General features: G+C 33.6%; 1 protein-coding gene across 10 annotated transcripts in view; it reads left to right on the top strand.

The window, feature by feature from the left end:
• Positions 1-13299, top strand: part of SSBP2 (single stranded DNA binding protein 2) — a 298141-nt gene that overhangs the window by 276322 nt on the left and 8520 nt on the right. For 9 of the 10 annotated variants that reach the window (XM_073802267.1, XM_073802264.1, XM_073802263.1 and 6 more), the window contains 3 exons: positions 2563-2633; positions 5317-5395; positions 7719-7747. In XM_073802267.1, coding sequence (XP_073658368.1) covers positions 2563-2633; positions 5317-5395; positions 7719-7747 — 179 coding nt within the window. Of the gene's footprint in view, positions 1-2562; positions 2634-5316; positions 5396-7718; positions 7748-8801; positions 13295-13299 lie in introns of those variants that run through there. The other variant, XM_073802265.1, reaches the window with a different exon arrangement.

The raw sequence follows: 13299 nt of genomic DNA, 5'->3' as shown, positions 1-13299 counted from the left end.
CGGCGTGGCCAAAAAAACTAAAATATATTACCCTGAAATCTAAAAAGTAGATAACAAAGAAACAGACTAAGACTTTGTCAGTTTTAACTTCTGGGTAATGAAATATATGGGAAATTTTTATAATTAGAAAAATTTTTTATTATGTTGCACTGTTAAATTCGTATGTTCTTACGAATTTGTTGAAATCTAAGATACACAGAAGTTTGAAATTAAATATCATTAATCATACCAATCAATATTTTTAAGTTTTGAATCTTTAATTTAGAAAAAGCATAAATTTGATGATTAATTCAAAATTTTACTTTGCCTCACTAACTCTTTGGAATATATCATAAATATTTCATGGATCTCTGTCCTCAGAACATCTTCAGTGAAGTGAAACAAAATTCAGTGAAGATAGAAGTATATGAATTGAACATCTTGCCCACATTTGCAATCCTTTTGGTGAAGTTAAGGTTTAATTTATGAAGGTAGCATGTGATTAAATAAATACTTCACTACATACTCAAAGAAAGTTTTTGGAGTAACACTAAACTTTTCAGGTGATAAGTAATCTGATCACTTCTTCCTTTCAAGCCAGAAATTGCCACCAGTATATCTTGCTAGCTTTTCTGCCTATTCTTTTATGTACTTATCCTTTATCACAGTCAGTCCTCTAATACGAAGCCAATATCCCCCACTCTCCAAAAAATAGGTGCCAGAATATCTATTGTAAAGTTTTTTTGTATATAAAAATAAATCAGACATTTTCTAAAAACTACCAACCTTATTCACTCAATGTTTCTTCATTTTCAGATGCAATTATATTTGATTGATCTTAAAAGCAATAAAGTTTTCTTTCTGCATATTTTTAAATATACAGCCCATTTTCCTTTCAAATTAATTGCTAAAATTAGTAAGCAAAATTAGTAAGGCTAATAAAGGTGAAAAACCATTTGAAGGTTTCCTATGTTTAAAAAACAATTCCAGCTTTTCTGAAAGATACATTTTTATGGGATAGAGTTTATGCCATGAATTGAATCTAAGTTAGTAGATATTTATTACTTATAGTACACAACATGAGTAAGATATGGTCCCTTTCCTCCTCTCAAAGAAATTATAACCTAGTTTGAAGCAGGAGGGAAAAATAAGACAAAATATTAACTATAATGCAAAGCAGAATTCAGTGGTAGAGGAGCACTCACATACTTTTAAGTATCAGGGGAAAACTTCATGGAAGAGGTAGCATTGGCAATGGGCCTTGAATAGTGAGAGTATAATTTCAGTAAGCGGAGACTGTGTAGAGAAGATGCTCAGAGGAAGAAAGAACAAAAATAAGGTGATGGAAAAGAATGACCATATGCAAGAAAGAACAAGTAGCCTGGGTTGACAGGAGTATAGTGTACATAAGGATGTAAAAATAGTTAAGGCCACAAAAGTAGATTAGGAGCTTACTTAGTATAAACAAACAGGTCAACCAGAGGTGGGCATTTCAACTTTCTCAACAATATGATGTATTAATCTAGAAATAAAAAATAATATTTAGGTTTATGGATCACTGTTTACAAACAAAGTATAAATGGCATGTAACCTACTCTAAAATAATAAATTAACGTCTAATAATCACAAAACAAGAGGAAAAGTAATTGCCCATTTCTCACTCTATGGTTATTGCCATGAGAAAGCAAATAAGTTTTATCTTCTGCCTTGAATCAGTACAAAACATTGGAAAAACATCTTTTTCAAAATAGAGGCCTGCAACGTTATATTTAAGAACTATATAATTGTGGAAAAATAGAAAAACATTTTATAATTGATAGTGCCTAAATATAAAATATTAAGCCTTTCACTCTAGGCTATACATTATAAACACATATACTCAGAGACTTAATTAGGACTAGCTAATAGACATGAAATGTAAAATGTTACATATATTTATGTGGATATACACTACAGTTATTTTTATTATAATGAATCAAAAATAAAATGAATGAAAAGATTTTTATCAAAAGTTGTACTAGTGGAAGCTGGCTTTTACTTCAAGCAAGAGAATTTTCATTCCAGTTGTATAGTCTCGTTCTAATATCTTTCTGTGGGAACTAAGCCAGGATATTCCACCAGCTTTTATTAATTATTAGCTAAATAAACTGTTTTTTAAATTGGTCTATAAGAAGCCTAAGGAAATAATATGTTAAAAGCTACTAAATCTGAATTTTAAGAGATTTCTGTTATATGTATACATATAAATTGCTTAGAGAAATCAAAAGAGATCATGTTTTTTAAAGAAGAAAAAATTTACAGTAACTCTTTAGACTTTTAAAGTAATATTCCTTTTGATCTGAATTATTCAAGTGATTATTCCTAATATATTAGGTAGATATTCCTAATTTACAACCTCAGAATGATAATTTTTGGGTCAGAAAATGACTTACAGATATTTGTTTCTGAACATTAGTAATGACTATTTCGAGTGCTGTAGCTATAAATATGCATAAGTGTCCAGATCATCTTTGATTATTACTTTGTGATGACTTGGGCGTAGATTATAATGAAAGATATTAATTCAGTAATATTTTGTTTCAGACTCAACCAACTCTGGAGACAACATGTATACTTTAATGAATGCAGTACCTCCTGGACCTAACAGGCCTAATGTAACTATGCATTTTTTTAAATTTTTGGAATGCATTTGAAGACTCAAGCTCTAAGTACATTCCTTTTCCTTGATACTGTTTAAGCTTTATATTTTATTATCCAGGATCTTACTGGATATCAAAAAATCAAATTCTGTGTTCTGGTTTGGAAAAAAACATAATATATAACATACATAACAAGAGATTTCATATCAATATAATGGAAATGTAAAACAGAACTTAATTATAAAATGTTGATATGTAGCCTTATTTTATCTCAAATACCTAATAATTAATATTGACTATTTGAAAGTGACAGTTAATGTGTAATCATATGTTCACCTCATTTTACACATCACTAATTTCTTCAGGTGGTTGTTTTTTTTTCCCTGATAAACTTGAAACTAAATTAGGAAGTTGAATATGCCTGTTTTTCTTAAATTTTTGAAACCTGGAGTTTAAATATAGAACTGAAGCAGTTCTACAGAAAGAATTTGAGTGTACTTAATAAAGCATAGGTCATGATTTTTCCATGAACGTGTACAGAAAAATGATATCTATAAGACTACATATTAACAAAAAATATAAGAAAATACAGTTAATACATAGATATATATACATATATGAATAAAAGGTAGCTCAAATTAAAGAAAAATCAAAACACATATAAAGAATTTCCAAAACTATACCAAAAACTGGGGATGAAATCTTATAATTGAGCTTCCTAGCAAAGGGAAACTTTAAATTGTCCAGTATGTTATGGTACTTGAAATATGGCTAGTCCAGACTGAGATGTGCTGCAGGTATGAAACACACCCTGGATTTTGAGGACTTAATATGAAAAAATATATAAAATAGCTCACTAAAATTTTATACTATTTTGGTTTATAATTTTGATTATATAAGTAAAATTATTAAAATTAACCACCTGTTTCATTTTACTTTTTAAACATGGCTGCTAATAAGTCTAACTTTATTTACGTAGTTCACATTTGAACCTTACATATTATTTCTGTTAAGCAGCACTGCCTTCAGTTACCAGTATTCCCTTTGTATAATCAAATAAATTCTTTTTCAGGAAAAAGAATTTTCTGTCAGTAATGTCTAAAAGGTGTTTTCACAGAGATTTTAAAGAACACTGAATATGACCATGAACAATGTTCATTTCAGAAATGCAGCACAAATGTAGAAAAGCTCTTCATACTGCAATTTCAGATCTTAAAACTTGATATTTGAAAGGGAGGGAATAAGGGAGGAAACCAAGAGCATATGGTACTGAAGACATTTCTGCAGACAGCTAAACTGATATCATCCAAGTGTGTTCCATTCTGGTTCTCTTACTTGTTACAAAGATAAGAGATTCAAGAGAAGCAGAAGCTGAATATGTCACTCTTCCAAATGTCATTCATTTCAGCCAGAGGTAGTCAAAGCAAATGCCTGCTGAGGGCTAGGACTGCAGTATTATGTGCTTCAAGTATAATACCTATAGTCTTAGTGTTGTTTAAAGCGCAGTGGGGACCAGATAAAAGGACCAAACCAAGGAGGTTCACAGGCTGTTGGCCTCACCGGCACCAGTTTCTCAGCCCAGATCTAAAAAACACAATCCATCCATGTGTTTTAAGCAACAAAATTTTAGACAACAGAATTGGCATTATCCTGTGAAAATGTATAAGCATGTGGTTTGTGTGAGCACGGTGAAGGAAAGCTATCTTCTTTCCACACAGAGTCGGTGGTATACAGGGTGTCCACTCAGGGCAGTCTTCCCCCGAAGCCTACATGATTAGTGACCACCACAGCCCCATCTATACACATACATACACGCAACACATTTAGTATCATGGAAGAAATGATTTGGGCATGGGAAGTTTTAAGAACAAGTGTTCTCAGTAATCTATCTTGACTGTAAACATAAGGTAATTATAGATAGCCTGTCTTCAAACTAAGGTCTGAGTTTCCTTAGAAGTATTCCGGGGAGTTGAGGGAGAGACTAAGCGGGCAGGTCATGGGCTCTCCACCACCAACTCTACCACAGCACATCTCTTTACATCTGTGTTGTACTAGGCTTCTAATGTAAGGTTTCATTTGAAAATGAAATACCACTACTTTAAAAAATGTTAAATCTAACTGCTATTGAATGCCTAATTGTGACTGAACTGACATAGTTGAGACTGCCAAGAAGACTTAGCTATATTCAGCTATTCCCCAAGGAGCTAAATGTATTTAACCTGCAAGATGAAATTATTTATCATGTCCATTTGAACAAAGATAGATTGTCTGCTAAGAAAAATGTTAATGTTGGCATATGATGTTCAGTTATTCTTATTAATAAGCCAATACCTTTAGCAGCTTCTTAAGAATTACCTCTGGTTTATAATAGCAGAATTTGTCAATAGCATAGAATACTTATCTTCTCATTTGCACTGGAATATATGTGCTTTCTGGTTAAGGATATCTGAAGAAAAATTTGGATATGAATGAGGATTAGCCTGAAGATCTAGAACATAGAGAAGATGGAATGAGGGAAGTAGCAGTCCAGTTAGAGAATCTAGAAAGCTGGAAAAAAATCTAGGAAAATAATCTCCATAATTTGGAAATGAAAATAAGTTATAGAAGTGTCTTACAGTGTTAAAGATAGGTATTGTGACATTGAGATGAACAATTGTTTTCAATGTGATCACAGTCATTTTCTCCGTTTTTTAAATAGTTTCCAATGGGCCCTGGGTCAGATGGTCCCATGGGTGGATTAGGAGGAATGGAGTCACATCACATGAATGGCTCTTTAGGTAAGGATATTAAATCTGATGTTCAGAAATGAATTCAAAACAAAACCTTAATTCTACATAGTGAATATCATGATTTGCAAAGTTCTTTTTATAGGAACTCATTTTGAAGTGCTTCAGCTTTTATCTACAACTGATAGTTTAATCCATAGGATATTCGCTATGATGGCTAGAGATTATTTGGAAAATCAGATATGCGAGAATTGTTCTAACCTAGCTCATATTCACAGGTATTTACTTTAACTTATCAAAATCTGAGTGTTTATGATGAAAGGAGACACTGCTGCTTTGGGCACCTAGAGGACCATGGTATCCTCACAGTGGGTTCCTTTGTCTCCAGAGGTCTGTAGACACAGTCTCAGAGGAACTTCAGTCCTCTCCAAGAATGTCTTGATTTTGTTTTTGCATTTTAATGTTTGTCTCTTTTTAAAAAGTAAAATTGGTAATCATATTCTGGATAATCTGAATGATTCTCTTAAGAGAGAACACTGCCCACATTGTCTGTGTTCATGATAAAGCTGATTTCAAGTAGTGCAAATAATGGTTGTAAACATACTTCATAAATGATGTCTTCTTACCAAATGAAGCCAAATATCTGCAAGGTGAACAAAAAGTTTCACAACAGTGAGAAACAGAGACAAGTGGTACAAAATTGACCTGGTCACACAGCATACTGTATATGTAGGCAGGCCAAAGGCAAAACCAAAACAAGGGAAAAAAAAGACATTTATTTTATGTTTGTATGTTTATCATCATCATATATCAAAAACTATTTTAAAAGTTGACAGTGGGGTTGGAGGTTTGTGATAATTTTTTTCTTTGAAAAAGAACCATCTTTTACTTAAGTTGGAGAAACTATGCCATGAGTAACTCAGGTTATACACGGATTTCACAACCCCACCCTAGGTCAGGAAATGCCATCCTCTGATACTTCGAAAAGCTATGTAACTTCAATAATCAAGAAATTATTTACAACACTTTGATAGACTTTTTTTTTAATAGACTTTTGTGCTTTTAAGGATCCATGCTTGTTTTGCCTCGTTTTCAAAATGTTAATTTGCACTGTCCAGTTATGGTAGTTACTAGTCATGTGTGACTACTTAATTCTAAATCAAATTAAATGTAAAATTCACTTCTTCAGTTGCACTGCCACATATCAAGTGCATATAGTCACATGAGCTAATGGCTATTGTAACAGACAGCACAAGGAAACATTTCCAGCATCACACAAAGGTCTACTGGGGATAGCACCATTCTAGAATTTTACTTTCTAATTTATTGCAAAATAATTTACTTTCCAATCTTTTAATTTGTAAAATCATTCACAAAAAGATGGCATTTGGTCATAGTGAGAAGATTCTTAGTTATATTACTCACTAGAACAGAATTTGCAAAATAGTTTCACATATACTTGTCATCTATAATGAATATTGTTGCATATATTTATAGATACATAATTGCATATATACATTCAGTATTTAACATTATGCCTATTTATAAACTAATGCTAATAAGCCTTTACTTTATTTGTGACTGTCTGTTGAATGCTGTACTATTAAAATATTATAATATTTTTATGCCAGGAAAATTATTTAAATAGTTAAAAATAAAGCTAAAATTGTGGCGAGGATCTGATTATTTTTCTTTGTTACCTAAGTTATGATTCCATTTCTTAAGTAAGAAATTAGTATTGATTGTCCATTTCTCCTAAGAATTAAAATAAACCCACAGTGTTACATTTTGAAGACATTTTTACTTTTGATGGACTGCCATGAATATTTGTTGCTGCCAAAATTTTCTTAAAAATATTATGCTTTGATTTTGGTTATTATAGTAAAACATGGTTCAGAATCTTGTCAGGTATTGTTGCAAATGCCTGTTTTGTACTTTATCAGATGTACAGAAGCATCATTTCAGAAAATAGAGATCTCTCTCTCTCTCGCTCTCTATTTACATATCTATAAATATATATACACGTGTATTAGTGTACACATTTTAAAATTTTGAATTGAGTAGGATATATATGTCTACTGTTTCACCTTCAGGAATTTATGATAGCAATAGTTTTTTATTCTGGCATTACCAAAAAAAGTAGATGATTGGGAAGGAAAGGTACAACTCTTACTTGCATTTGTCATCAGATGATACTTACTTACCACACAGTATAAGAGAAAAGTAATTTTTTGAGATTCAAAAGTCCAGGAGATATACACTGCAAAATACATACAGTGTACTGCATTACTACATTAGTTTATTTTAAAGGAGTATTTAATTTACAGATAGAATCATTACCTAATAAAGGCTTTCTTTCCATATTTTGTTTTAGGCTCAGGAGATATGGACAGTATTTCCAAGGTGAGTATTATGTATTGTGTTGTTTTTTATCTGTGTTTTATTCTACACAGAACTCTTATTAAGTTTGAGAATAACATTATGACTTTTGTTCTTAAAGAGTTTGAAAGTAGAAGGCCAAATATAATTAAGTAGAAGTTTAAAATATTAATGCATATAATCTGTAGGAAAGGGTAAAATTAGTCTTTTAAGAATATTTCAAAGCATGCTAGGATTCATTTACAGGATGTGATATACATGATTAATTGATATCCAAACAAATAATAATCAGTTTAATCACATTATGATGTTACACATTTGTAAAGCAAACTGACATACTTTAATCTTTTGAAAATGTAAAGAAATCTAGAGCAACACGAGAAGAGGTAAATTTGAAAAAGTGGTTATTATATGTTGTAAGGGCATTGCATTTATACATCTCATTTGTATTCCAAACTCTTATCAGGCAATGCCGATGTCCTCAATCATTATTATAGTTCCACAGAATAGAGTAAGAAAGTAATTAGAGGAAAATTATATTAATAGAAGTAGGAAAGTGACCCTTCCAATAGCACATGTCTCTGTTTTTCCTCTGTCAGTCGTCTGAGTTTCTAAAATTAATCCTTTGGTAAGATGCCGTATATTTTTTGAAGAATACCTAAATACTTTTTAGGTGATGATGAATTTTAAAATACTTCTCTGTGGGTCAAATGTATATTTAGAATGGCTGATAAGAACTAATTATTAACTACCACTAGAATGACTCTCTCAGAAGTCTTCTTTATATCAATAAATACAGAAATTCATTAAAGGATGACTTCATTTTTAATTCTACTTTGAATTTATATTCATGTATAATAAAGTAAAATTCCTGATGCCAAGAAAAATAAAATGAAGTTGAGCTACAGAAACTTATAAATTAAGACTTCAAGCTAAAAAAAAAAGAGAGAGAGCGTTTAATTGGCATTCTGACATTGTATCTGCATCGCCTGGCTGCTTGGCCTAGGAACTTCATCATGCACTTTGGATGTCTGTGTTTAGAAACAATCAGGAAGATCTTTTTCTTTTCTAAAAATAGATATATACAAACGGCACCATCTTACCTCTGTGAGAAATAGTATTAGGTAAGCCTTCAAAAACCTTGTTTTCAAAATAAGATTAATTGTATAATACCGTTAGAGCCTTCTTTTTGGGAAGCACCTTTGCAAACCAGATGAACGTGATTGTATTGGCTGTCTTAGGTATCTAACAATTGATGTTGGCTGAATTGTGCTTTGTGGTCACAGTAAAATGTCTGAAGTTATATTTGAGAAACATATTCTAATGTCTAAAGATAATTCTTCATTACACAAAGGCGGGAACATCCAGATTGCTTAAGGCCGTCTTCGTAAAGTTTCCACTGACATAACCTTGTACACTACATAGATGTAAATGAAATTCTATACGGGAACGTACTTTGTAATTTATAAAGCACTTAAAAAAAATTTAAGGGCCATAATACCATCTTCTAATCTGCCCTCATATCAGATCCATTGCTATTCCTTCTATGCTTATTTTCCCATTCCTATACCGAGAAGCAAGTTTTTCCACCACACTGCCTGCTGCTGCTAACATTCTCTTGCCTAGTGATTACTGTTTATTCTTTAAGCATTAATTGACCACCCATTGTGTACTTTTATGTATTGAGTATTGCCTTGTGCACTATGGGGAAATACAAAAGACTTCTTTAAATACAAACATAATCTTTGCCCTCAAATGGTTTGTACTTCGGCAGGAATTCCTTCATTCAGTAAACATTAATGTGCCAAGGCATTATTCTGGGCTATGCAATTCCAAAGACAAACAAGATATGGTCTCTGCCCTCAAGAAGCTCAGTATAACTAAGGAGACCAAACAAATACAATAGGGAAAAAGTTTACAAAGGAAAGTTCAAGTACACTTCAACTGACATAAGAATTATGCCCAAGGGAATTCCCCGGCGGTCCAGTGGTTAAGACTCTGCGCTTCTACTGCAAGGGGTATGGGTTCGATCCCTAGTCAGGGAAATAAGATCCTCCTGCATGCCGCGCATGGCAGCCAAAATAAATAAGTAAAAATAAAGAAAAATAAATAAATAAATAAAAAAGAATTATGCCCAAGTAATAAACTTGCCACTTAACAATGTACTGGAAATGACTGGTTGCATCCACCTTCAAATGGGCTCCTAAGCATCTCATTTCTGCCCTGCCCCCACTCTTCATTCCTTGGCTCCAGGCTCTAACCAGGCTGTCTGGGTGATGGTACCACTATTGTCTGTCCCATCTCCACTTGTCTGTCACTTTATCTCAGCAGCATCAAACGTATTATAAACGCCCCTCCCAATTATTTTTTCCCTATGTCTTTCGACTCACAGCTGAATTTTTCAGCCTTTTACTCCAAGCTGTCCAAGTTGTCACTAACTTCGTTTTCCCCACCTCTTCCACCACATGTCCGGCCATCTCAAGAAGCTCTCTTCTCCCTTTTCTCTTATTTCCTGGGCTCATTCCTTTTCATCCTATTCTTTTTCTAATCATTCTTGTTTGTGAATCAGAAGATGATCTTAACCACTTCTGCTTAGCAATTGTGTTCAAACTTGCTCTTGGGTCTCTAGCTGCATCTTCCTAATTCTCCAGTTAAACCTGTATTTTGTCAAGCATCAGTATTACATTTTTTAAATTTCTTACTCCATTTTAAGAAGTTGTTTGACCAACCTACGCCCTTTTTGTGCATTATATTCTTGCCTTGTTGATGAAATCTACTGGAGACACTGCACACAAACATAGCTACAGTTATATGCAGCATACACACAGTTCATTGCCACCCACCGTCATAACCTGCTCTGGGTTGGTGCTTGGAACCATTGTCTTAGCTGTTCCTCAGATACCAATACTGAGTATATCTTTAGCTATATCTTCATCATGTCACCCAGGGACCATGGACAGCACAATTTCCTTAAGACTCCTCATTGAGCAACTTTTGCAGAGATTTCACAACATTTTGCAGAGATTACCTCAGATTTTTTAAAGGTGTTCTATCATTTCATGATTTTCAAATATACCCAGTGAGCTAGATAGGAAGAGGTTTCAGAGATCTGATACTAGCTCAGTTTTGTGTGTTGAATGTGTCCTTTTAATCCGCCTCTCAGTGTTCTCATATACACCACCACCACTGCCCCCTAAAAACATTTAATGCTGAGCCACCATGCTATGAAAAGATAGCATGGAAAACAGAAACACCATGAAGTGTTTTATATGTATTTAAATATTACTGTAATGTTACTTTTAAACTTCAGATTTTTTTTTTTTTTTTTTTTTTTGCGGTATGCGGGCCTCTCACTGTTGTGGCCTCTCGCATTGCGGAGCACAGGCTCCGGACGCGCAGGCTCAGCAGCCATGGCTCACAGGCCCAGCTGCTCCGCGGCACGTGGGATCTTCCCGGACCGGGGCATGAACCCGTGTCCCCTGCCTCGGCAGGCGGACTCTCAACCACTGCGCCACCAGGGAAGCCCAACTTCAGATATTTTTAAATCGACACTTTGAGTCAGGAATCAATTTGAAGGTAGCCAAACTTTCAGAATTGCAAATCAAGAAATGATATCACTTCAATGTGGAGTTTAAAAAAAGGATACAAATGAACTTATCTACAAAACAAAAATAGAGTTACAGATGTGGAAAACAAACTTATAGTTACCTGTGGTAAGGAGCAAGGGATACATTGGGAGATTGGGATTGACATATACACACTACTATATATAAAAGAGACAACTAATAAGGACCTACTGTATCACACAGGGAACTCTACTCAATACTCTATAATGGCCCATATGGGAAAAGAATCTAAAAAAGAGTAGATATATGTACATGTATAACTGATACACCTGAAACTAACACAACATTGTAAATCAACTATACTCCAATAAAACTTTTTTTAAAAAATTAAAAAAGCAATGATACACGGCAAAAGTGCAGCAGAGTCTGGGAGCACCCCAGTTTAGTCAGAGATATGCTGCTCCTCTCAGGGCACCTCACGTACTTAAGGCTAGGAGTGTGAATATTATGCAAGGATGGACAGGGCTCGTTTCATATATCTGCTTGAATATGTAAAAGTATGCAGCTTGTAAATACATGCTCAAATACCCCTGTATAGGTATGTTAGATTATTTTTTATTCCAAGATTGCCAGTTTCTCCATTATGTATGAAATGACAAATCTGCCTTCACCAAAGACTTATAGATTTTGGGTAAATCTTATAGTGTTTTTATAAATTTGCCCTTTTTTGAGCTAAGTAAGCATTATCATTCCTGCTTTCAAGACACAGTTGATTAATAACTTTATTCATGAGTTGTAGCTTAGTTACCTACAGCTTAGTTAATTGCATTTCAATTTTACTTAATTTTTTTTTTCAGGAAATCAGGTTATCCATGTTCATTTCAAAGTCCAGTTACTTGGGAAACTAACATTTCCAGAGAAAAAAAAATTTTCCAAAAAAAAAAAAATAGAATCCTCTTTATTCCATTAAGCTGTGGTTCCCCAGCCCTTGGGGTTCACTGGCAAATGGAGCTCCTACGGACTTCAGAGGATCCCTGTTCTCAGATCCTCCCTGTGGGGTGCACAGCAGGACAAGATACAAGCTCTATTTCTACCAGCTCATCTACCTGTCTCTGCTTTACAGTTTAACCATATTTTTAAAAAGCACATATTCTTCTGGGGATAACCCATTCATGACATTTTCATTTTTATTGCCTAACTTGGTTTAGTTAAGTCAAAATCCTCAGAGCAATTTTTTGTAAAAAAATCTAAAAACTTATTCAAAAACAAAATATAAAATGGCAACAGCTCAGGAAAAAACTCTAAAACCTGGCTTACGTTTGAAATAACAAGTAAAAGTTTTTAACCTTGAAGTTTATTTTTACAAGAATCCCTTAGTCACAGTTGCAATCCTGTGTGAGCATGCTTTATACGCCGCTGCCATTCTGTATTCCCTATCGACGTGGAGTATCAGATGACCTCACGTGGCTAAAGTCGCACAGCAAAAACAAGACTAGCGAACTTAAATAGAATATAAAGCAGTATACTGTTAACTTTGTGTTTGATTAGATTGCTAATATCAGCCATTTTATCTTAAAAGTTTCAAATAAATCTGCTCAAACAAATGATAGGAAAGGGTTCTAAATCACTCCACCTCTGAGCCTCCTTTTCCTGTACAAGTACATACTGAATTCTCAAGTCCTGAGGTATTTATTTCTCTTGTTCTTAACTATCGTTAACCATTTTCCTTTTTTCCTTATGGTTCATATAAAAATAATGGTTAAAGTCGTGTTACTATGTAAACCACATGTAGAATTAAAGGGAAATATTTATCAAAACAGTGACCTTTCGAGTTTGATTAGTAAAATCACCCAGGGAAGTTATTGTTCCATCCCACCTGATCAGTGGGTAGAATGCACACTTTATCATGCCCCTCCTGGGAATGTTTCTTATACTCTCCAGAAGTCTAGGAACTCTATGAACTGAGAGTGGGAAATGGAATAAATGATTCTGAGACTAAGACAAAGAGTT

Source organism: Tursiops truncatus, chromosome 3 (assembly GCF_011762595.2).
Source record: "Tursiops truncatus isolate mTurTru1 chromosome 3, mTurTru1.mat.Y, whole genome shotgun sequence".
NCBI lineage: Eukaryota > Metazoa > Chordata > Mammalia > Artiodactyla > Delphinidae > Tursiops > Tursiops truncatus.
Note: the sequence above shows the minus strand (reverse complement) of the source record. Positions and strands in the feature narration are given on the sequence as shown.